Below are 26,797 nucleotides of genomic sequence, written 5' to 3'. Positions count from 1 at the left end.
TTAAGGTGCCAAGGACCAACACACAAGCCCAATGATCACCCAACAACACAAACCCCAGACATTGCCTCCTTAGCCCTACCTTAAGAAATCATAATGATAATATAATGAAATTAAATAACACCCTAATAAATATTTTAAATATTTGTCTTAATATCTCAGACAATACAGTTTCACATGACAAAAGGTTTGAAAGTATAACAAAAAGAAAACTCCAGGGAGGTTCATCCTAGTAAATTTCTGCAAACAGTATCCTATCATCTACTTCCCATTTGACCATTGGAATTTCCCAGCCAATCCTGACTTAAGGAAAAAAGAGGAAAAGTGTACAAAGTATAAAAATATAATATAAAGAGAAAAGTGTGATCACAAACATGAACAGCAGTGATGAGGCGGAATAGTGTATAATTGTGTCCATGACAGATGCTCTGTCCATCTTCATACCTCTTGATGGATTTCCAGCACAGCAGAAGACTTCCTGACTGTGGTTACAGTGTGCAGCCTAGATAAAGGAGAGAAAAAAGCACAATTTAATATATGTCTATCGTGCACACATATATGTATATGCACACACGCATATATACACATACATGTGTATTTGACTACCGTAAAGAGTATAAGCACAAGACATGAATTAGAAAGAGATGGGTAATAACAACTGAATTTAGAGCTTTCAAAGACAAGAAATTCCTTGGTCAGAGATTTCCCAAAACAAACAGCTTGTGTCTGGAACATTTCCTGTGCCCTTGTAAGTTTCCTGTCTTCCGGACAAAATTCCTTGCCACTCACATGGGCCTTGTGATTCACCTACTCAGAATGTTCTCTGGAAAGACAGCATTCAAATTAAGGTGGATGGGGGAGGTTTGATGACAGCAGCAACACCAGAGTTTGGGAATTTGTTCTTTACCTCTATTAAAATACTAACATTGCAGAATGTCTCACTCCTTCACTGTACACCTTTAGAGTCTTGTGAATAAAGTCTAGGGCACGTGGTCTCCCATAATCTCTGTGAGTTATGGGGAAGGTTATGACTCCATGAGCTGCACAGCTAATGTTTTCCCCTCCCATGCTCTGGTTTGCTCACTTTCAACAATGACTGTGTAGGAGAATCACCTGGAGTCACTAACCAATGAAACAACTGAAGCGCAGGCCCAATCCAGACCAACTAAAGACAAATTTCTTTTTTTTTTTTTTTAAAGAATTACGTATTTATTTATTTATACAAGCACTGGGTACAGTCAGAAGCGCTAGAGGGTGAGAGAATTCACCAGAGCCAGAGCAGGGAGCAGAACAGGCAGAAGGACCGAAATACACTGCTGAAGGGAGCAGCGGGCGGCAGGAGAGGTCTGCGCACCATATGGGACCCTCGCTGGTGGCCGGGGAGCAGCCAGGGATCGAACCTTCACTGCAGAGGCTGCGGGCAGCTTTGCAGCCCAGCGCTCAACCGCTGTGCCACCAGGGGAGGCCCTAAAGACAAATTTCTGCAGGTGGGATCCAGGCAGCAGTATATTTTTCAAAGTCCCCCAGGTGTCTCTAATATATAACCTGGGTGGAGAAGCATTGTTTACAAAATACAATTCCTGGATACTCAGAAATGGTGAGGAATAAGCTTTCAAAAAGGGCTCTTGGCCATATCTTTCCCCTTAATTTGTCAGCTTCTACCAAATTCATCAGATTCAACTGGGAGGGGGGAGGGAACATGGAGGGGGGGAAAAGAGTTAACTTTTAATGAACTGTTCCAGTTACTTAAAATTTACTTTCATAATCTTATATGTGACACATTAGCTTTGAACTGCTAATGCTAGCACACTGCTAGCACATGAACCACTCTGTGACCAGTTTCAAGTCACTTTGTCTCACTCTGTGGGCCTCCATATTACTCACTTTCTTATTCTTAATAACAACAAATATAAACAAGATATTTCCTTTTTTTTTTTTTTTTGCTTTTTTTGAAAGTTCAAAAGAAATTGCTGGGACCATTTCTCTTCTTCTCTGCCCTGATGCAGATCCTTCTTTTTTTTTTTTAATAATAAATTTTATTTTTATATTCCCCTTACAATTGCAACCCCCTTATTTTGACCCCAATCCCTCCCCTCCCGCCCCCCACCCCCCATAAAGTGTCTCCGTTTCATAGTTTTTTGTTGATTTTGATTTTCACTTTCTTATAGGTATTCATTTTCCTGGTCCCTTATTTAAGTTTTCTAGATTCCTGCTATGAGTGAGACCATCCGGTACTTTTCTTTTTCTTTCTGGCTTATTTCGCTGAGCATGATCCCTTCCAGTGCCATCCATGCTAAAATCAGCCACTCATCACACCTCCTGAGCATTCTTTCCCTGAAGGTGCTTCTACCACTGGAGTTCCAGGGCTCCTCCCTACGCCAGCCTCCAGCCTACTGTCTCCATCAAGAGCTGGATCTCTGTGATAAGGCAATAGCCCTTGCCTTCCTCTGGCAAAGCAATCACTGTCATGTGTATGAAAAGCTAATGGAAGCTGGTGAACAGAATTGTCTCTGGCCTGGCTGATTTCTCCAAAGGCTTGTGGCCCTAAATCACTTTCTTTCATATAAATTCCCCCCTTTTTACTGTTGAGTGTTGAATATTTATGTGCTGCTCACACTTGTGAGGGAATATACAGAACAGAGAGTCAGTCTGAGGCAAAATTATGAGGCATGTGAAATTTGCCTTCAGCTATTCCTGTCAAATTCCATCCCCATCAGATAAAAAAGTACCCATTATTTTCTCTTACAACTGCTCTATTAGAAACATTCTCTCTACCTGCATTCATAATAGAGTATTAATAGGGCAAGGTGTTATTACTTCCAAAACGGATGCACTTTAGTATTTGGACATAACTATTCAGCAGAGAAGGCATTAACCACCAATGTGGGGGAGAAAACATAGCTGTCACCTAGGTCTTTCCACCTGTGTAATTCTTACAACTTCGTTGCATGAGTATCACCATCAGCTCATCCCCATCCTTGACTCTAAACAGTTCATTTGCCCAAAGATAGCGAGCTATGTAAATAACAGAATCCATATTAATCATTGGCCTCCTACCTCCAAATTATGGATTTCTCTCTCTGTGTGGCAGCAGCAATGATCATACTACCTATTACTTGTGATTTTTTAAATTCACCTTTGCCTTTGAACCTGTACCTATATGGTGTGGTGAAGAAACTTAAAGTCAAAAGTTTCATCATTTACTCAAACACTGTAAAAGAACAAGATAAAAATCCACATCTTCTCATAGCCAATTCTACATTTTTGCCTCAATTCCCCACTTGCTCAAGGAAAACAGTATTGAAAAGTATCGAGACTCAAGTGAGTAAAAGTAAAGAAGCTCAGAGAGCCTGCTGCCTTCTCAACACCCCTCACCTCAGCCGGTGACTTCAGGCACCAGCTCTGCATTCTTCTAACACTGGCCTGAGCAGACAAGGAGACCAGCAATTCGTTCTCAGCTCTTTACTTGCCCTGAGCCAGGAGAGCCTTAGGAAAAGTGGTACCAGATCCCCCAACTCACTTGTTCATTGCCTAACAGAAACAGTGGAGAAGACAGGGCACACCTTCCGAAGTCTTACAGAACTGAATTGAAATCCCTGCTCTGCTTTTTCTTAGCTATGTAAGCTAAGAAATGCTTACTTAATGCTTACTTAATCTTTACCTTCCTTGAACCTCAGTTTTCTTGTCTAGACTGAAAAAGATTAATATGAGATACTTGTGAAAATTAAAAAAAAACTGAATAAAAATAGCATCTCCCTTTTCTTTTTTTTTTACTGCCCAAATCCTATATACTTAGCTGCTGGTAGACATGTCCCAAACAGAAGGACCTTTTCTGTTGTAAGAACTAAATATTTGGACCATTGGGACGTGGAATAGTCATCTTGGAGTAACATGGATTTGCGCCCAGGTAAGAAAGCGTGCTACATAGTGGTTGCTCAAGCAGAAGCAGCTTCATGTCTTAGTTGCTCTACAATCAACCATCTACCGAGATCATCCAACCCATCTAATTACTGGATTTGGGAACTTCTAATGAGCAGAAAATGAAATCCTTATAATAATCCTAAGTGATGAGCTCGCTCTAGCCCTAAGAAGACAGCATACCAGAATGGCTTGCACCCCATATAATTTTGAAACAAAGAGAGGGTCATTCACTTCTGGTTTCTGAATTTTTACCTGAAGTCTTCCAAAGATTTCTTCTTGGTTGGTTTCAAACCACCAGTTTGGCAACAGGCAAATCTGTAATCGATAACCTGGTAAATGATGGGGTTGTACATTGCTGCTGATTTGGCAAGTAGGGTAGGCACCACAGAGAGTTGTATGGGGATGGAGTCTGGCCTTCCAAAAGCTGACCACACCGAGACCACAGCATAAGGAATCCAGGCGATCAGGAAGCCTGCGCAAATCAACATCGCCACCTGGTGAGAGAAAGGAGCAGTGAACAGAATCAAGACCCTGGTGGAAATGGATGGTGTGAGGAGGAGCAGGTAGCCTATTTCCGTCCAAGACAGTCCTACTACTAGCTTTCCATCTATCTTGCCCATAGGAATTCATTGCATAAGAACTTCTGAGATGTTCAACCCAGAAATTAATTCAATTTTTTATTCCATTTACCGCATTCCCGTCCTCTCTCCACTCTAGAACCTGAATGTACCGAAAGACCCGAAGTTTAACTGTTATGTTATAAAAGTTATCTGTTATGCCTTCAGCCTGACCTCTGTTCTCTTTCTCATGTATTTAAGCTAATAACCAGTATGCTGGGCAAGGGAGATTCCAGAAATGGACCCAGTACACAAAAACGTATGTTCACTGTTGACAGAAAAGATAGGAAAAACAGACAGTGGAGTAATTTTAGGTCCCATTATTTTTCACTTTTATACAAATATATTTATTGTACTTTAAGCAACAATTATGATGACTTACTCTATCCAAATGTAATTTCTGGTATGAAAATCAGAGAATGGGAGTTTGGAGAAAAGGTTTCAGCAGTTGCTGTGTGGGGAAGGGAGAGGTACACAATGCAATTATTAGGGGCATTTTCTTTGTGATGTGCAACACAGTAGATATAAACCTACTTTACCTCAATAAACATAATGTGGGGGGGGGGAAACTCTGCTAAGCAGTCACTCCTCCAAAAGAAGCTTTTAATAAAGGTCTGTATTCATCAAAAAAAATTATCTGTTATGACTACACTGGGAAAGAAATCTCGCCAAAAAGACATCTGTGCTCCTAAAATTTCTAGACTTCTTAAGCCACATGCATCTAAAAACTAGATGAAAAATCAGTTCACCTTGGAGAAATTTAAATCACCCATATTTGCCTCAGGAAACTTAGGAACTCTGTCCTTGTTTGAAATTCTAATATGAACTCTTCCAGAGATTTCTATTAAATCTTATTTCTTTTGGCTCAAGTTTTTCTGAAGTTGAGTCTCAGGTAGTAGAAATTCAATAGATACAAAGTAAATTAGAATCACTGAACTTTAACCAACACCCTTTATAAAATAAGACTTTTCTAGAAAGCATTTTTCACTCCCAAAATTAAAATTATCTTGGGGACTTCTTAACTTTAAGGCCATTTAAGAAATAGAGATATTAAGAAATAGAGATAAGATTTGAAGTAGCTTCACTTGTTTCTCATCATTTGTGATTCAGTGCCTTTAATAATGTTATCCAATTTAGTACCCTTTGACTATCTAGCTGACCCTACGGATAATATCACCTTTTTAGCTAGTGCTTTGGACAAGCCACTGTGCTAAGTGCTGGGACAGACTCTGGTACACCTTAGTGCTGGCTTGCATCCCTCTAGAATACAAAGAGCTACATTCTAAGACAGAATAGGATTTAAGTGCCAGTTCAGAGAAGAACAAAATTACATGCTGTGGGGCAAATAAGAACCATTTCATGAAGGATATGGCATATAAATAACTGCATGTTGGCAAGTAGAAAAAGAATAATAGGGAGACCGGCATAAGCAAAAGCAAAGATAGGTATGTATTACTCTTGCGTAGGAACTAGCGAACAATTTGTCTTTGGCATACTAGAAGCAACATCAGGAAATGAGACTGGAAAGCAAGATAGCATCCATGCATTGAGGGTTTTGTATAACCTATTACCAGGCTTGCACTTAATTTCAAATGCTTTGAGGTGCTCCTAGGTTCTTGAGCAGAGGACACTAGAGCTGCGTTTGGAAGATTAAGTAAAATGGAGCCCCCTCCCCCCCCCCCCCCCGCTTCCCTTCCACCCCCCGCCCCAGGTAGCCCACTGGTTGAGCGCTGGGTTGCGAAGCTGCCCACAGCCTCTGCAGCACCTTTTCGATTCCCGGCCGCCTGGGGGAGGGTCCCACATGGTGCGCAGACCTCTCCTGCTGCCCGCTGCTCCCCTCAGCAGTGTACTTCATCAGTCTGCCTGTTCTGCTCCCCGCTCTGGCTCTGGTGAATTCTCTCACCCTCCCGCGCTTCTGACTGTACCCAGTGCTTGTATAAATAAATAAATAAATCTTTTTAAAAAATAATAAAATAAAATGGAACAGGAAGAAATAAGATGTTAAAAGGTTATCGTTGATTCATTTGATCAACAAGTGTTATTGATCATCTCCTGTATGTTTTGTGTTCAGGATAAAAAAAAAATCAACAAAGCAGACACAGTGTGGGTCCACACAGAATGTCTACTCTTAGAAGATGTCTGAAGAGAAATAAAAGGGGTATGAGTGACAGGATTAACATAGGCTAAGCCAAGCCCAAGCTTTGGATTCTAATAAAACTTAACCCTGACATCATCTCTAGGTGAGAGAAATTGCACTAACTTCTGTGTACATATCCTTACACTATCTACTAGAATATTCTTTCTGTAAAATAATGAAATTATATTCCAATTAACCTTCTATATTCCAATTAACTGTCCAATACAAACTGTTTGTTTGTATTATTTTCCTCTTCCCAGTTTATCTTCTACTATAGCACTGCCAGCATCTGTCCTATGCCCTAGATGGTCTCATGGTGTTGACATTAAGGTGTCCCATTACCTGACCAGAGGACAGCATGCCTTTAGCAACAGCAGTGGGAACAATGATGGACAAAGCTAGAAAGAAATTATCATTGGGATTTTATAAGGGAGTTCTAGAAAAGTGGCCCTCCTTTTATTATTGAGTTCCCTAACACTCTGGGAAGATGTAATGATGGTGTCGTCCTACTTGCACTTCCTCTTTCCCCATCCTTTATTTTAGAAGTGAAAGCACAGTTCTGAACCAAGGTCACGGAAAGCTAGTGGGAAGCATCAGCAATGAGGAATGGGATACTATTTTATTAATACTAATTAAGGCAAAAATATTTGTGCATGCTTTGTTGTTTTAAGAATTTAATTGGACATATTATTCTTATTAGAAAGTGATTTGTGTGGACATGCATTTCAATATGCTTTCATAACAGCGGAGCTATTATGAACAGAAAATGGTCCATGCCCTTACTTGGCCTGTGGAACAGCCTGTCAGTAGGGTGTGTTTGCCCTGAAACCCCACATTTGTAGGATGTGTCAAGAAAAAAAAAAAGGGAAATATACTGCAAAGCCTCAGGTTGCAAAATTCCACCCAGGAAGTTTAAGGCTCATCTTTAAAAATCAGCTGCAGCAGAGAAAAACCTCAGCAATATCTATTTTGCTCCATTGTTGCAAATAGAGGAACTGCATCCCAAAGATGTGAACTAAGTGGCCTCTGACACATGCTGACATGTAGGGTTAAGGTCCTACAGTCTGGTATTAAGGTCCTGAACCAAAATCCTCACCTTTGCTGAACAGTTATAAGTAAGGCCTAGTCGGAACCAGTAAGCTCCTGCCTGCTGGCTTTTCCATCCTTCTGCAAAAGCTTTCCCAGCATTTGGATTTGTTTTGGTAGTGTGACTTTCATTTGTAAAGGAAATGGATGCCTGGAGGCTCACACTGAGGGTCTTTTTTATTTTTCAAATTCCCAAATAAACAATAAGCATATAAATAAAGCTTGCTTCAGCAGATGTCTGGAAAGTTAACAGAACTCTATCCCTTCTCCTTTGGTGAGTCATATGATGATTTCACAGTATCTCAAAAACTGTTTTCTTTGTTGCTGCCAAAGTCAATGACAAAATATAGATTAGCACTTAGTCCCTAATATTTTCTATATTTTGCACACTTTAACTTTTAAGGGCATGGTGCAATGGAAAACCGGAAGGACATAAGATATTGGCATTATGGTATCCTCTTTAAAAGAATATAGGAGAATTAAATGTGCCATTTAAAAAAAAAAAAAAACCTACCAAAAGAATCATTGTACTTTTTCTGAAATTAGCATAAAGCTAAATTCTTATATTGAATGGCTGGAAATCAAGTTGAAGACAGAAAGGGAGCTAAACGCCTCTCTCTAAGGGGTACTGCAGAATATACTTCGGGTATTGACATGAATACAAAATTAATATAAGGTACATCATTCTCTGCAATCATTCCAAGTTTAAAATATATTCCACAAAATATTAAACAATAAAATATTAAAACTTAAGCATCAAAATATTAAAACTATTTTAAGATTTATTCCACAAAAATTTCTGTGTCACACTCAGTTTTCCAGCACTTTCTCCTCAGCCTGGCTCATGTTTGGCTTTTTCCATTAGTCTCTTCCTGCTTTCCTCACGTCTAAGTGTGTCTTCATTTTTGTTTTCCAAACCTTCTCTCCCAGACATCCTTAAATCAATTCTAACACAACCACCTGTACCAGACAACTTTTCTAAGTTGTTTATTTTTTAATCACTTCACTTTTATCAGTGCCTTTTGGTTTACTGAAAAAGCAGTTAAACTTTAAATTCTTAAATTAGACAGTCTTTGTGGGAGGAAATTCACAGAATATGTGTTTGGCTTCTACAAAAGAATCACACATCTGCAACCCAGTTCATTTTAAATATATCTCATTGCAAAGGCCTAAGGATGATCAGCACATTCTAGCTACAGTCCAAGCTGGCATTTAATTGACACAGAAGCAACACTGTCCATAATCAATCAATTCCACTGAATGAACCAACTAAAGCAATAATAGAACAATGGGCTGGAAAGTAAATTCGCCAAGTTAAATAAGGCTCTGCTACTGGGTCCAAAGCCTCTGAATAGTTCCAGCAGACAAGGTTTCTGAGTAGACACATCCTCTGTAAGCTAAGGTAGTGTGGAATGGTAGAAAGACATTGACATGGAGAGGCTGTGGGGTTTGGGTCCCAATCATGGTTCAGCTCCACCAACTAATGTCAGTGAAACAGATTACCTGATGCCCTAAGAACTGTCATTTCAGTTTCTGCTACTATCCTCCTTTGCCCAGATCTGAGTAAGAAATCAGCCTTCCTTGACTAACTATATAGATGATAAGTGGACATAGAATTGACTTGGGCATGAAGGCCTAAAAGGAAATGGACATGGAATTGACTTGGGCATGAAGGCCTAAAAGGAAATGAAACAAATTCTCCAACAATAAAAAGTTTGAATCATGTCACAAACTAGCTAGACAACTAATAGCAAATTTATTTCTATCATGAGGATGAGATAAGGTCACAAGAAGAGAGATCTTTGGCATGTCTGCCATATGTTAACCCTGCTTGTTATCTAAATAGGAAATATTGATTCATCCTTTTTAAAAGGAAGCATAAAAGGAATTCTGCTGTTCACAGTTGCCATGTTCTCAAATCTTAAAATACCACAGCAAAAGCGGTGATTGAAAGGAAAAGATGTAAATTAGGTCATGTCACTCTGTGCATCTGTGTTTGGGTGTTTTGGTCTAAACTGAACACAACATTACCCAACTACACAGAGGCTGGATCAAAGAACAGGAAATAATTTGTCATGTATCATTTATAGCGTTCAGCAAAACAAAAGAGATTTCACTGTTCACTATAGATAAACCAAGGCCCTTGAGATGGGTACAGCTATTCAGGGGAGAACAAATACTCATAACAAGAGACCTGGTAGTTTTAGTAATAAGAGCTAGTGCCATGATCTTTAACCAATGCAACCAATGTAGCCATTTTCATAGAATCTTTGTGATTTTAGAAGATATCTTAAATATCATTTGATTCTCCTTCCATGCCTCCTTTCACAGGTGAGAAAACAAAGAACCAGAGAGATTAAGTGATTTTCCCAGAGTGACTCAGTAAAGATTCTGAGTTGTAAACAACAGAAAGCTTTGACTGGATGAGACAGAAAAGGAATGTGTTAATTAGAACAGAGCAGCACTCTGTCCTGAGTCAGCATTGAGACCAGACCAGTCAAACAGAAATGGTGCCCAAAGATTATGACTTGAACTGGTTTTGAGGCAGTCATAGCCTCTGGAAGAGATCTCTCTGCTCCTCCACCTGATGTCACTAGTTGCTGGGAAAGGCTGACATGGCAGGAGCCCATGGTCTACAGATACACTCTAGCTGCAAGGGAATCTTGGAAAATTATTAGTGGTCCTTCGATATCTCTTCAACAGGGGCAATCTTTGTTCTTCTCCCCACTCCCCAGTAAGACACAAAACTTCAACACAGAAGTTCCAGATACAGAAAGGAGTTCAAACACTGGCAGCTAAAATAAATAATGAATGTTAGCTAGTGAAACTTTTCAAAGAACTAGTAGCAAAACTGAGATTGACATCTAGCTCAAAAATCTTTCTTCCAACAAATATATAGCAAGTCCTCAAATGGCATTTTTTTTCAAAATCAATTAAAAAAAAATCCCAGGTAACATTGAATAAAATGGCTTTATGTGAGGACCTTCCTTCATTATAAATCATTTTTACTTAGTCAAAGTTTCTAAGAACCTATCGACAGACAGTGTTAAGTGAGAGCCTACTATATTCATGTTTAAGGCATTGGGTTGGGTCCCAGGGATAGGAAGGAAACACAAAGAGGAATTTACTGACAAACTTTGAACAAGTACCTGCAAAAATAAGTATTTGTTGTAAATTAATTCTAAATTGTGAGAAATTCTAAGAAGGAAATATAAAAGCAGCAATGAATCATTATAATAGGAACACTTGAATTCAATTTTGGGAATGCTTCCCTGGAAAGTGACATTTAGGCACAGAACAACTGAGAGAAATCTGAGGAACGGGATGAATTCATTCGGTTAAAAAAAAAAAAAAAAGCAGCACAGTTCAGCTAACCCATGAACCGCGTTAAGAGTCCACACGTGTTCTCTGAATCTGAACCCTTAATGATGAATAACATTGGATGAGCGGTAAAGGACAGAAGTCATTTGAGGGAAGCAGAGGTTTATGTTCATGAGTTTAAAAAGACTGGAATTAATGTGAATGAACAAAGCAAAGCAAAATGCCTCCGCAGGTACAACAGGAACCAAGGCACTCAAGCTTGGGTCAAGGGACTGCTTAACATTCATCAAGGTAATTAGATTAACTCAGTGTATTCAATTATGGGTTCATTCCAGCGATCTTGATTAAGCATCTAGCAGGCACCGGTGGGGTGCAATAGCACACAGGACAACACCTGTCCTCACCTAGCAAAACAGACTGACAGTCATGACACTCAGAGGAAGAACTCTACCAAGTGCTCTGATGACACATTAAGAGGGCCTGAAACCAGCCAATGGGGGTCAGGAGACTTGCTGGTGGAAATAAGGGAAATTAAGAGAAATCCAGATGCCAATCAAATCTTCATATGAACTAGAGACCTGGATGTGATCTACAGGTGCTAAATGAATAAATGTGAAGTACTTATATGATCACATATTAGCATTTGGAAAATTAATCTACACTTTTAGTGTTTCCTTCCTGCCACTTCACCATTGCCCTTGTGGAAGCAGCAGTAGGAATGAGCACTGCATTGTGTGAAGGTTTTCACAAAGCAGAAAAACCCAAACAAGGAAATACTCATTTCTCTGCTTCTGACTTTCAAAATTGAAATTTGAAACTTAGAGAAGATAAAAATAGTTGAGAGAAAAGAGTTTTAAATGAGAAAAAAATGACTATGTATCCAAAGCCAAAGACCTGGAGGACTCAGGGAATTAAGATTCCTTGTAAACAATCTAGAGGGATGCATGAGGATACAGAAGCCAGCTCCCCACTCCAGAGTGGGCAAAAGGCCTACAGTCAGAAAGCAGTGTAGAACAACAGGGATGCTGGTGACTGACCTTGAGAAGCTATCCTGAAACTACTCCACTGAGTTGAGCCTGATGATTCAGGGATGGGGCGGGGAGTGATAGAACCCTGAGGCATTCAGCAATGGAGAGCAAAACACTGTTCCTCATTCCCCAGGGTCCCACTCAAACTCTCAGTCTCCACCAGATTGGTTATAGTTGAAGGATGGGAAGTAACTGGAATTGCTTATGATCCTAAAGAGGCCTGGAAGTTGGAACAAGAAGCAGGCTAAGTGACTCAGGACAGATGATGATTAAGACCCGAGAGAATCTAAAATGTCCCAGCAATACCAGAGTCAATAGCCAATAACCAAACCAAAGAGCCCCTCACCACTGATCTTTGCAACTAATATACATCCCTGGGGAAAGGAAGAAAACCCTGATTCAATTGAATTCATCCTAATTACTTAATCTTGTTCGTTTTACTAGATAAAATGTGGACATAAAAATATGCCATAGAAATATAAAGATTATTTTTGATTTTTGGTTCTCTTTGGAGTTTTTTTTTGCACACCTGTTTGTAGTCTATAAAATTTAAGACTGTTACAAAGTCTAGCAAACCCATTCTTTTTTAAATGTTTGCACTTGGAAGTTTAGTTTTTACGATGATGGAATCAGAATGGCAAAATGCAGACCCATCTAACCCAGCTATAATTACATTACACAGAAAAGTAAAAAGGAATATTTTTATCATTGCTGCATTTCCTAGTTCCGAGAAGAGTACTTGGTCCAGAAGTGGATTTGGATTAAATGCAATCCAAGTTTAACTTGGATTAATTCTTTTGGTTTTAAAATTCTTTTGTTGTTTTTTTTTTAATTGAGGTAATGTTGGCTTGCAACACTGTAGATAATCAAGGGGTACAGGTTCACACCTTTTCAGATATATGTTACTACAACACACCTATTACCAAAGCATCCACAGTCCATTAGGTCACATTTCCCATTTGCTTCTATTTCACATCCTCTTCGTCTGGTAGCCTCAATTCTACAGTCAGATTTCTAGGGTTTCTTTTGGCATATGTACACAGTGGAATATGACTATTTAAAAAAAAGATGAAATTTTCTCATTTGCAGTAACAAGGATGAAACTGGAGGGGATTAAACTAAGAGAAATAAGTCTAAAGGAGAAAGACAAATATCAGATGACTTCACTCATATGTGGAATATGAAGAAAGTAAACAAAGGCACAGACAAAAGTAAATTTCTTTTTTTCTTAAATTATAGTTACTCGGCAATGTGAGATCTAGAAATGAAAAATTTAATTCATGATCTACCATTTCATTGAAATATTTTTTCTACTTTAGAGCCCACTGTAAGATAGAAGCAGATCATCACTCCTGCTTCTGCATTTTTGTCCAAGTAGAAATGCCTTATTATTAGGTTATCAGAATAGATTTTAATGATAAAAACTTCACTCAAAACTTTCTCTTGCTCAGCATGTAGGTTTAGGGAGTGCAGGTCAGTTGGAACCACCCAGAACCTAGCTCACAGTATGCAACCAACAGACCAATGGACAACTTCAAAAAATCTGCAATTTGGAGAGAATAATGTTAGTAGGATCAAGGCCCTGAGTATTTCAAACCATCCATGGCATAGAGGGAACTGTATTACTACATGTCACTGTGAACAGTGGTCTTCTGAATAGGTTCTGATCACAGTTGAAAGTGGGATATCAATCAACACAATTGATTAGAATAACAGAAGACATAATTAGGACTTCAATCTACATGTATTTTTGTCTTTAAAATATAAGATGGAAATTAGGGTATACTGACTAAATATTCTGTTTGACATCTTACCTGTATATCATTTATAGTGAAAGCATGCTGATAATTTTTTTTTCAATATAAGGGTGAGACATGATAAAAGTATGAAGGTCACTGCCTTAGACTTTACCAGAATTCCTTAAAAGTGCGGCAGAAAGGAGGAATTACAGTTTCCTTTAAGATACTCTATGCAGCAAACGACAGGCTAACCTGTTCTATCTCACTGGATCTCCACCACAGCCCAAGGAGATAGATGTTACTGCTCCTGCTCCTCAAGGAAGGAAATAAGGATTCAAAGAAGTGAAGTATCTAATTCTAGGTCCCAAACCTGGCAGTGGTGATGATGGAATCAAAATCTGGATCTGTTTTCAAATTGTGTGCTCTTCTCCTTACATCATAATATCTAAAGAGCTGCCAATTCTGAAACTAGTATTTACCAAGGGACTCAACCACGTAGAATTTGCTCTTGTGTTAAGATAATTTTCCCTTAGGAAAGCAGATGTGGGAAGTAAAATCTTACTTTATAAATCATGCCTACCAAAGTCCATGTAAAACAGTGAATATTATAAAGCATTTTATGATTCTTAAAAGTTACTGTTCTTATTACTGAAATAACATTCAAGAACCAAAAATATGCTATTGAAAAGAAAGTTTAAGCTCCACGTAGATCCACTGTACAAATTAGGTAGTTATTAGTGTGTGTGTGTGTGTGTGTGTGTGTGTGTGTGTGTAAATGAGAGAGGAACAGAGACAGAGGAACATATTACAAAGTACGTAATTCTAAAGTTTTCCCAGTCCCCCACGTTCCCATTCTATTTGCTTTATGAAGATTTTATTGTTTTGCTGCCTTTGCTTTTAGCTTAGGAGTCAGGAAAATAAATGACAGGCAGGTTTAAATAATGATAGTAAGAATTCTAGAAGCCATCTCTTATTACTTTGTGGCAGGCATGTTATCTCATATTTAAAATTGAAGTATAGGGGCCTCCCTGGTGGTGCAAGGGGTTAAAATGCAACCTATGAAGCTATCCACAGCCACTGCAGCATGAGTTCGATCCCCACCCAGGGAGCTACCCACATGGCACAGCAGACCTCTCCTGACTCACCCTTTGCTCCCCTCAGCAGTGTATTTCAGTACATCCACCTATTCTGCTCCCCACTCTGTCTCTGGTGAATCATCTCACCCCCTGAATCTCTGGCCTGTACCCCAGCTCTTGTATGCATAAATAAATAAATCTTTAAAAAAAATAAAAACTAAAATTAAAGTATAAATGACATAAGTTTCAGGTATACACCATATGAAGATTTAATTGATCAGAACACACCTCTATAAATTATAGCAGCCGTTACCTTGGTCAGTTTCACTTCCAGCACGTGACTGCTATGGATCCGACTGTCAAAATGAGCTACTTCTTTGGAGGAGGACTTAACCTTGGCAATGATCTTCACGTAGGAGAATACGATCACAGCCGTTGGAAGCAAGAGGCAGAAGAAGAGGATGTTCAGGATGAAAATCTGGCCCCCTACTGAGGCCTGGGCCAGCCACCAGTCCAGGGTGCAGGAGGTTCCGAAAGGCTCAGGTGCGTAGTCCCCCAGACCTACCAAGGGCATGGTGGTCCAGAAAGAAGCATAGGCCCAGATGACTGCCAGGCAGATGTAGGCGTGCTTTCTTTTCAGCCAAACCCCTGGAGGTGAAAGAAAAGCATTACCAGGAGGTAATCTGCCCTACACCCAATTACCTCCCCTTGATATGTCAAATTCCACATCCAAAGAGTCATTCCATTGGATACTGAGAGAAGAGGTCAGATAACTGAAGCCTGATGGAGAGGGGAACGAAGGGAGAAATGTTCCAGAGCTTGGACCTTTTTCTAAGAGAATAAAATTGGAAGTCATTTCACAGGGAAGGTTTGCTCAAGGCAAGCGGGAGCCTTGGGAATGGCAAGTGCCCAAAGCTGGGGACAGGGATCAATTAAAAGATAAGAGGATGGCGAAGACAATGAAGGATCTTTGGGGCAGAGAAATAGGAAGACTTTGCTTGTGTCTTTAGAATCCCATTCTTCCTGACAGCACTCGTGTCTCTCATCTCATTTGCCCTCCTAAGAACTTGTCCAGGGGCCTCCCTGGTGGCCTAGGGGTTAAGAAGTCCCAGCACTATTACAGCCACAGCCTGAGTTCAATCCTGACCAGGGAGCTGACCCACATAGCTCAACAGACCTCTCCTGTCTCGCCCGCTGCTCCCCTCAGCAGTGTACTTTGGTCAATCTGCCTGTTCTGCTCCCCACTCTGTCTCTGGTGAATCCTCTCACCCCCAACACACACACTTCTGACCTGCACCCCAGTTCTTCTACACAAAAATAAATAACATCTTTAAAAAAAAAAAGGACTTATTGAGTGTTGAGTGGGAGCTGATAAAGCATGATCATAACTGTGTGGTGTGAGGTTAAAGCGGTTGACTGTGCTTGGTGAGAGCAGATTTTGAATCTTCAAACATTAACAAAACAATCACACTCACACAGTCACAGAGGGTAGAGAATCTAGAGAGTATATCATATTGCACAAAAGTCATTCTGTGAAAATATTCTCAGGAAAACTAAAAAATGAGCTCCATTCCAGACTAGTTTCCATTAACCAAAGAGAATGCCAAGAGGAAGAAATAGTGCAGCCATCTAAGAAAAACTGTAAAGCACTAGTGATCATTTTCCAAAGTTCCACATAACCACCAAAGACAGGTTGACCTGATCTAATGCTGCAGCCTTCATCGGAAATTACCTCCACACCCCACTTATCATCTCATACCAAAAGGGCCAGAGAAGTGACTCCTTACTGCCTTGGTTTTGTAATAACAGAAGAAATATCAAAATATAGTCAATAAAAGCCAAGTGATTTCTTCAACATTCACTCAAGGCCTGCCTCTGCTTAGTGCCATGTGAAGTTTAGGAAGTCAGTAGAGTCTAATTCTTCTTTCTAGTATGTAACCTTCTTATTTCTTCATGTAACCTTTCTAGATTTTGGTGTTCTTAGCAGTAGAGTGGAGAAAATAAGACAAGGTTAATGAAATAAATAGGCTTGCTTTGCAGACTATGCGTAATGATCTTAACTTGAACGTTTACTTCTGTGTCTGTCTCATGTAGCCCTAACAAGAAATACAAGATTATTTCTATACTCCATTGTCTCTACTTTTCCAATATGAGGCATTGTTAGGACAAAAGACAAATTTCTAGAACCCAACCAGAAAGGGATAACAATTATATCGCTACAATATATGTCAGCTCTTGGTTGTCCATTATAAAGGATAAGACACCGGCATGGGTAATCTACATATTTATGGGAATGTGCATAAGTATACGTATAAGCATTTATGGTTAAGATTACTTGGTGAGGTGTTTTATACTTACATTCGAGTATGGTGAAAGCTGTCAAGTACAGGAGGGAGTAGATTAGTAGATTGGTTCTGTGTTGCTCCAGAAGTCAGAACTAGGACCAATGGGTGGAGGTTACTGGGAGGCAGTTTTGTCTCAATATAAGGAATAACATTGTAACAATGAGAGCAGACCAATCAGAGAATGGGCTGCCTTGTGCTGTAGTAAGCTCCCCGTCACTGGTCACTGGAATTATTCAAGAAGAGGCCAAGTGGCTGGCTGTCAGGGATGCCTTAAAACAGTTTATCACATTACATGGGAGAAAGATCTAAATGTTCCCAAGCGATCTTGTCATTCCAAAATTCTAAGACACTGTGTGGAGGGTTTAATAGTGCGCCAAATCAGTGAGCAAACCATACTATTGCAAGTCAACCTTAGAAGAAGCTGGAAAATATAGACAGTTCCCATATAGAGTTATGTCCTGAATATGGGGGTAGGCAGTATCATCTCCTTAATTGACACAAAGTCTACATATAAGAAAATATTTTGAAAGCAGACACATCATGATTTAGTACTTCTCGATACTATTTAGTATTTCTCAATACCTTCTTGTCTACAAAACCTATGGTAGGTAGGTTTTGTAATATAATGGTTTATTTAAAATCCATTTGGTAAGAACAAAAAAAAAGTTTATTTTTGACTCAAATTATCCAGAGTATGTGTAATTGTGTATTATTTATCTTATTGGAAATTTAAATTCAAGTTATTTCTTTTGGAGAATTTGAATTGTTTACAAAAACAGATTAAGAAATATTTTTCATGAGTGCTGGGTCATTTAGACTATAGTTTTACAAACTCACAGTCCTCTGTGCAGGATTTCATTGGAGTTGGAGACTTTTAACTTTTAAATATACAAAGGCGATTCCACCATATAGAGCATGACCTTCCAGGCTATGGTCTGTCTTCACGGTCACAGCCACTGTGAGACTGACAGACAAAGCCACTTTCTCCAAAGGAAGCCAGTATTATTCCCTTGGTTGTACCTGGTGCTCAGGGACAAATGTTTTTCTTTGAGGTTCAATAAATTCCCAGAACCCCAAGAAGCAAAAGTATGAAAAATTTATTTTTAATACATAGAATGGTTTAAACATTCAAAAATCATCAGGGTCTGAAATCTTTTTTATTGCTGGCTCATCTCTCACCAATTCTGTTAGTCACTGCTCTATCTACCTACCAATACCTCAAAAGGAATGGTGAGTGATAGTTCTGTCGTGTGTCCTTTCCTGCAAGCACAGCTGCACAGCTAGAGAGACTTAGAGGTGGACTTTTTGGAATTCCTCATCTCTTATATCATAGGGAGTCTGAGTCCTAAAGGAGAATCAGAAACGTCTTTTCTTATCATTATGTCTTTTCTTATCATCATTCTTATTTTGTGGGAACCAGCTAAACATCTTGGACCTAAGATCTTTTCCATGCACTTTATTTCTTGTTTGCATGACAAAATGTGGTAGAAGCTCACACACTTTAGACAAGGAAATGATACTTTGAAAAATATTGTAAGCAAACAGCAGACATTACTGTAACAGTAGTATTAAAAGAAACCTACATAGACAAAGGTTCATATCTTTAAACACAAGTTAGAACAAGATAGGCTATAAATCGAAATATTCTTGGTCTGGAGGATATTATTAATCTTCACCCATGGGTAAAATAATATACAGCTCTGATGCTCAATCCTCCTAGCTTTGACTATCAGGGAACGAGAAACCTTCGTACTTACCATAAGATAAATAGCAGATTTTCAGGTATCGATCCAGGCTGACAGCTGTCATAGTGATAAGACTTCCACAGCCAAAGAAAAATCCAGCCCATCCATACCAGCGGCAGCCAATCCAGCCAAATACCCAGCGGTGACAGAAGCAAGAGATGATGGTGAACGGTTTGCCTACAACTAGAGCACCAACCAATCTGTCAAGGGCAATTTCCTCTGGTTGAAATTTACCCACCTACTTCCACTCACTGTTGAGTTACATCCTAGTCACCAAGAGATAGATGTTTTAGTAAATCTAGTTCCAGTGTGTTTACAACTCGACTCAGATTGCTAGGGTTTAACCCATTTTTTCCTTTAGCTTTAGTGTTTTTTTTTTTTTTTTTTTTTGGTCTAGGAAAGCATTCTTCTACTTTAATCCATACCTTGTACTATCTCTGTTCAGTTAGAAGGGAATGTGCAGATGAAGTTTTTCCTACTCTTTATCCAACCTGCATGTCAAAAAAGGGTCCCTAACCCTATTGCATTAGGAAAACAAGTAAGGCTGATACCCACAGCCTGCAGGTGTGCCCTTCCTTGGTGTACAAAAGTATCCTGTCAGTTAACATACATTTATAGAGTACTCTCTGTAAGCCAGACACATGTCTCTCATTGTCTCAACAGTTTATGCAATGATCAGACTTACTAGACTGTGCATCCTCATATTAGTGCTTCCTAATCCTCATTAGTCTAACCCCATTGTCAGGGAGAAAACTGAGTGTGAAAGAATTGGTTTTTATTCAACACGTAATTATTCAGTGCTTATTATGTAATGTGCACAGAGCAAGGTGCTAAAGGATAAAAGGTCAAAAATTACAAATTTATTTTTAGTAGGGAAAACAGACAAAAGAAATAGCTAACTCCTAACATGTGGTAGGAGAGAATGATAGGTAGGGATTAGTGCCATGAAGAAATATAAAGCAGAGGAAGGAGATAGAATCGTTGCTCTCTCTAAGGGGATCAGAACATGAAAATGTGACATGTAAGCAGATACTTAAATCTGCGATTGGAAACTCAAGCAAATATCTAGAAATAAAATACTCCAGGCAGAGTAGACTCATACTCAAGGCTTACGATAAGCGTCTGCTGGGTAGGTGCTAAAGTCAGCAAAAACTCAAGGGAAGTTCTCTGATAGTCAAAGCTAGGATGGAGTGAAATTAGTGCCTCTTGTGCTTCTACCCTCCCTAGTCCCTATTCAGCCCTCATACTGCCTGGATAATGGGATCTATTAGCAAAAGCTATTTTAAGCTTCCTTCTAGAGTGGAACTTTTGATGAAGTTTCCCACTTAGTGGAATGGTTCTGAACCCAGCTGTGTGGAGGAGTTTTCTATAGTTTTGATTTAATTTGATTTATTTTTCTTCATTTTAAATATCAGTGTCCAGGACTCCAACTGCTTATTCAGTCTATCTGAAGGGACCCCCAGGGACCAATTTACTTTCATTTTTTATTTTTCCTAGGAAATTCTAATACCTATTAGAATGAAGAGCCATTGGTATTTAAAAAAAATATTAATTGGTTAAATGAAATGCACCTAATATCTAGGGTGTGCTTCTTATAATTGAATATAGTGGACAAAGGAAAACACACACACACACACACACACATTAAAAATGTTTAAGGTGTATTGGAAGGGAAATATTAGAGATACTTAGAAGCAGAAAAAGTGATCAAGGGTAATCAGAAAAAAACTATCACATGGAAGAAAACACTTCCTGGTGAATTATTCTACAGAGTAATGAGGTGGTGCGTGCATTTCTAGAGCAGACTTACTTGATTGAACGTATTTTCAATGTATGAGACCAATTAAAGATATTTTTATTCAAGCCTAGTCTAATTAAACTTTGAGTATGAGTCTGATATCATTCACTAATGAGGGATGTGGCTGAAATGGCAGGTTTCATTCAAGCATTTTATTTTCAGTACCAGGCAGAGATCTTCAGGGGTCAGCATGGACGAGCGGACCAGGAAAATGAAGGTTCATGTTGCCACATCGCCATCGTGTGGCAATAGATAAAATGACAGCTATTTTGTAGCCTAGAAAATTCCCGATGCTGTGAGACGATGTGCATCAAGGAGACTTAATTTGTCATGCTTCTCTTAATGTGCATAATAGCTCATGACACTGAAGCCTGTCCATGGTGAGGAAAGCCTTCCCAACAACCAAGACCAGCCAAACTCTCAATAAGAAGGCATCACACCAACTCCTACGATGTGTGAGTTGGTGACTCAGAAGGCTGAGATATTATTGAGTCTTGTTTTTAGATATTGGCAGTGTCAGAAAAATTCACGGATAAAAAGAAAAACAAATATCAGAAAATATTGAAAAAAGGATGATTTAGTATAGGACGGGAAAGTGGTTAAAGGTTTCCCATGGAAAGAGGAGTTGAAGTGTGCTGCTGAAATTCAACTTTCCCAACTCTAGTAACTGAATTCAGAGCTAACCAGCAGATACACTTAAGTGTATCTAGGCAACTCTGGGATTTTATAGATGAAAGGGAGGGGAGCTTCCATATTTGTAAAATTGAATTACAATTAAAGGGAAATTTTAATTTGGGTTGCTGTGTTGTCAGGGAGGCCGAAGAAGCAAGAAATAAACCCATGACTCTCAATTTTGGCTGTATATTAAGCTTACCTAGAAATTCTCATTTTAAGTATTTTAATGACCAGAGTATTGCACTCTATTAAATAAAAAATTCTATGCCTATTTTTTGAAGTTTCCCAAATGACTTTTTGTACGGTCAGTTTTCAGAACCACTGAACTAGAAGATTCTATACTTGCAATCAGTTCATAAGCCACACTTAAATATAATATTAGTAGGGTACCTCATCTCTCTTCCTGTGGTCATTTCTCAAGCTGTCTGTAGCACTATTTTTCCTTCAAGTACTTACCCCCTTGATATTTATTTTAGCAGATTTCATAGGGGTATCAGTGGTGTAACAGATCTCAAAATGTGATCTGTAAATTTCTATCTCTCATTCATCCCATCATACATTGAGGCATATAATAATATATCTAATAACCTGTATTATTCCAAATTGTATCCTCTCCATCTAATATGCCACCATAAGAAAGAACTCAATAAATGGCAAGTGAATGATTGCTTTAGTCATACAACACTCTACTGCAAACTCTGCAAAGATCATTTATGAAGCAGGAGGAGCAAAAGAGAACATGGGTAGAGAGCGATCACCATTGAATACCATAAAATGGGGAATAGTTTAAAAAACAAAAAGAAAAAGAAACACCATTGTTGTGTTACCTGAAATCCCCAGATCACAGACAGCTAAATTGATAGTCATTATTTCAGCAGGTCTCAGCTTCTTCTTTCGTCTAGAAGACATATAAAGGACATACCCATTTCCAAATGTGGACAGAATCCCTACAAAGAAAAATATAAATCCCATTGTTAAAACTAGGATTGAGCGTTCATTCAGATATGAAACACTTCTCAATCTCAAAAATGGACACCATAGGTTTAGAGGGTGGTGAGAGGACTCTAAATAAAAATCTAAATTAAGAAGATGAAATAAAAAGCATGAGTTGTGAGTGACAGGCGAGGGATGGGTTGCCTCCAAAGGGAAAGTAGTCAGGGATTATCAAACTGAACTTACCCAGAAAAAGGAACCACTAACTTCCCAGTGAAGCTCAGGAGGGTGTGGGAATCCCAATGGTCAGTCCTTGTACTGGCCCCCAGGGTGGAGTATGTCCTTAGCCATTTTTATAGAGTACTGGCTTTACAGAACTCCCTCCCTCTGACAAGTAGGGTTAACCCTTGGCTCTTGATAAATTCTGAAGATGAAGAGACCCAAAGCAAAACAGGTGCTTTCGCTATCACTGTGGACTCCTGAGGGAGCACCAACTTCAGGAGAGGCAGAGGCCAGAAAAGGCTGGCATAACCCCTTGCAAGGAAAGGGTCATCTCCTGGAGACACAGCCCAGGACTTTTTGCCTCCTGAGGATGCATAGATGCTGGGTGTCTGCTGCTGCTACTGCACTAGGAATCAAGGGAAAGTAGGTGACAACTGATAATATGGGTTCTCACCCTCCCACCAAAGGGAGAGAAAGTGACCCTCATCCCACCAACCTACGAACAATGTTAAAACTTTTTATATCCTTTTATTAATAACTAATTGACTTTGGCATTACAATGAAACTGTTCAAAAGTTCTTACAAACCCAATTTAAATCCAAAAAAGACCCAATCCCTACTGACTTTATTTAAGAAAAGAATACACCTACTTCCATAGCTTAACATGTAGAGTAGATTTCTTCAGGAATTCTTGCTTCATAGTGTAGCTGTGTATAAATGAGAATCTGGTACAGCTGCCTTTAGTAGTAAGGAATAAGGAGAGTATTAACAGGAGAAACCCAGATTTTTCTATTTTTATTTCTACTTCTCCACCACAATTCATTTGGGGGGCAAGGAAAGAAATGTGTGTTTCAACTGATGGTATGAAACCACCTGGAGCTAACTGCATTGTGCGCTTCGGAAATTCTGAATCCCGGGCTTCAGTGCTACCTAATGGTCTGTTAAAATCTCTTTAGCTTTCTTAAGACAGAAGAGGAAAAAGTGGAAGAAATTATGGAGTTCTAGAGCAAACCAACTAAAATGAAACTTACGTCTCATTAAAGGAAACCAGTTAGCAAGGCACGCTGGGAAATTAAAATGTGAAAACATGGCTTGAAAATTATAAACAAATGCCATCTACTTTATATCCAAGAAGATTCAAAACAGTATCATGCATTTGATACACAAAGCTCATTTAAATGCCCTTTTTCTACATCTCTTCTGAGAATATTAATTTTTTTTCTTTGGCTTTAACCCTGAGATTTCATAAGGCTTCACTCAGTACACAAAGCATTACCAAAAATTAGCCAACTCTTTATGAACTGCTTGTAGATTATTTCTAAAGGCAATCTTATATGTAGGAGAGTACTAGGAGAGCAGAAACTTACTTCTAAGAATAGTTTAAGGAAAAATCAGATTAAGAAGGTAAAGATTAAAGGGGGACATGTTTAGTTTAGCAAAATCCTGAATCTTTCTATTGTTACGAACATAAAATCAATACAGATTGCTAATAAACTACTTACAATGAAACCATAGAGGGTGGAAATGGGTCTTCAATTTTTTTCTCCTCCATTCCAAACTCAGACCAGCCTTTCCCTAAGGCTTCTAGAATTTAATAAGGTTCACCAAGAATGTCATTCCATTCTGGCGCCTTAAAAGATATCCTTGCGCATCTGTGCACACCTATCCTACATCGGAAAACCAGACTCAGGACCAAGCCAAGACTTGGGTCTAGGATGTGTTCAGACCCCTCCAGCTGGCCTTCGCCTTACCCTAATGAAGCTTCTAGAATATACCTCCGGCTCTACCCCCAGGTCCCTGAGTCACCTGACACCCCTTTTTCCAAGGATGCGTTTTAAACCTCTCTTGTTCCACTTAAGCACACCCACTTGAATAGGACTGTAGATTTCCCTGCAGACTCCACCTGTACTGAGTGAAACAGTCTCTTGATGGGCAACCCTAGTTGCCCATCTTCCTGGGATCCTGATGCCAAGGTGGGGAACGGACGGATATTTCTCCCTATTTTGTGCCATCTATAGAAATTTGTCATGTTATAGATGCTACTTTTTTAATGCATTCCTTGCCATTATTGAGATAAATTAAATCCAATTCCTGATAATTGAAATGTGTAATAAAAACGCAATGTGAATTTTACTACCAGAGAAGTCACTATGCAGACAGTTTGCACATTTTGTTCACTGCTATATTCCCAGCAACTTAAACAATAGCAAATAATGGGCACTTCATGTTTATTTGGGTTTGAAAGGATATAAGGGTCCATTTATAAGAAACAAAATTTAAATAAGTATGATAATAACTAATAACAAAGCCAAGGGAATCCCTTTGCAGTGGAATTTCTGATCCAAACACATCAATTGCTTTTGCCTCAAGCACTGACCATAGAGAGGTCTGCAGATTTTTCTAATGAGTTTCATTAATTTCAGGAGGTTAAATGAAATTCTTATTCAGTAATAAATAAATGAGAGAGAGAGAGAGAGAGAGGAAAGTAAAGGGAGGGAGACAGAGAAAGAGAGAAAAAGAGCACTTGATCCAACATTTGAAAAGATTAAAGGCAGACACACCTAAAGACATAACCCACCTGCATACTGGTTACCCAAATTTAAACAACAATTTTAAATTTAAGAAAGGTATTGTGGTTAAATTCTAATTACCTAGACTACCGCCGTCCAATAGAAACATCATGTAAACCATATGTGAGCCATGTATATATACTTGAAATTTTTTCTGATAGCCACATTAGGAAGAGTGAAAATATTACTAAATTAATATTAAAATATCTTTAACTAATATACCCAAAATGTCATGGGTTTGACATGTAGTCAATTTTTAAAAATTATTAATGAGCTACTTTACCTCATTTTTTCTAGTACTATATTTTCATTATCTGGTCTATATTTACACTATTGCCCATCTCAATTAGGAAAGATCACAGATTAAGTGCTCAGAAGCCACATGTGGTCACTACATTGGACAGTGTAGTCCAGGAGCAGATGTCTCACATTAGGAATTATGCACAAAACACTCTGACCCTGGACTGGCTTCCATTTATTACCTATACACCATTTTACCTCTCACCCGAATCACCTAGTGATGCAATTTTACTTTAGGTGAAGTAATCTCAGAATGCCCACAGTCACTGCAGCACTAAGCCAGAGCTTCCTCTGTTATGAAAAGAGGAGGTTGAACTAAAATCATTTCTAAGGTCCATTCTAAGTCTATAATCATATGGTCATATCGAAGGCATTTTTTTAAAGTAAAAGCATTCCTTTTAAATTAAATATCATTATCATTAATTTTGTTATTCAGAAGATAAGCCAAAACAATCAAAATGAAATGTAGTCCTAAGATAGATTAACTTGTAAAAGTTCTTCGGATTAGCAAGGAAAATTTATCCCTATAAAACAAAGATAATATTGTTTCTATGAAATATTTATTTTGAACTCCGTAATGTCATCCCATCTTCTGCTTACCTCCCTCTCTCCACTTCCACTCAAAATATTTATATAGTGTGGGAATCTTTGAGCAAAATCAACATATCAGCCCATGCATTTTCTAGATGCATTTTGTGCACAGAAAAATTAAGGAAGCTTACCAATAATAGTTAGGTAAAAGCCAGCCACTAAATCCGCTTCCCAGGAAAGTTTGGAAGCAAAGGGATCCCCATCTCGAAGGTAATGTGGCAGGCTCTCCTCCTGGGGCAAGGCAGTGTGGTTTAGCGCCATGCTGTTCTCCAGCCACCAGGTGTCTGAAAGGTCAAGGGGAGAGAGCTCAACAGACCTACATAAGCCAACTTAAACAATCTATAACTATGGTCTCTGTTTTAAAAAGAAAAGCTAGTTCCCAGTGTCATACTTGTCTGCTAATTAATAAGTGGTGAACATTTTTCATTAATGTTCCAAATATGTCAGTATTTAATAACTTTACACTTAGTTTGCAAGGAATCCAAGCCTGCATTTTTGCATTTCCTCATGACACTATTCATCCCTCTTGGATGAATGAGAGGTTAAAGGCCAAATCCCATTGATAGTGTTGCTTCTTAGCAATTTGCATAAAGGTCTAAACTAAAAGAAGTTATTGTGTAGAGTGTATAAATATATTTATTTATATGCAATAAATATATATGTGTACATACATAATATAAAGAACATACACTCTTC

General features: G+C 38.8%; 1 protein-coding gene across 1 annotated transcript; it reads right to left on the bottom strand.

Annotated features, from left to right (window-relative positions):
- Nucleotides 1-435: 435 nt before the first annotated feature.
- Nucleotides 436-26,384, bottom strand: OPN5 (opsin 5). The gene is made up of 6 exons (XM_037520902.1): nt 26,233-26,384; nt 22,313-22,432; nt 19,025-19,195; nt 15,236-15,570; nt 4,171-4,412; nt 436-499 (listed from the first exon to the last, which is right to left on the bottom strand). The coding sequence occupies exons 1-6, from the start codon at nt 26,360-26,362 to the stop codon at nt 436-438; spliced, it is 1,062 nt and encodes a 353-aa protein (XP_037376799.1). The 5' UTR covers nt 26,363-26,384.
- Nucleotides 26,385-26,797: the final 413 nt, after the last annotated feature.

The sequence above is a fragment of the Talpa occidentalis genome, unplaced genomic scaffold (assembly GCF_014898055.3).
Source record: "Talpa occidentalis isolate TD23 unplaced genomic scaffold, MPIMG_talOcc4v2.1 talOcc4.2, whole genome shotgun sequence".
NCBI lineage: Eukaryota > Metazoa > Chordata > Mammalia > Eulipotyphla > Talpidae > Talpa > Talpa occidentalis.
The sequence above is the reverse complement of the archived record's forward strand: the minus strand, read 5'-3'. Positions and strand labels throughout refer to the sequence as shown.

What these genes read in the sequence shown, in the direction of transcription:
- OPN5 (XM_037520902.1), bottom strand. Translation starts at nt 26,362, where the DNA reads ATGGCGCTAAACCACACTGCCTTGCCCCAGGAGGAGAGCCTGCCACAT. An exon ending in CTGTGATCTGGGGATTTCAG is followed by an intron (nt 19,196 to 22,312) that starts GTAACACAACAA and finishes TTGGTGCTCTAG; the next exon opens with TTGTAGGCAAACCGTTCACC. An exon ending in TGGAAGTGAAACTGACCAAG is followed by an intron (nt 4,413 to 15,235) that starts GTAACGGCTGCT and finishes TTCTCTCACCAG; the next exon opens with GTGGCGATGTTGATTTGCGC.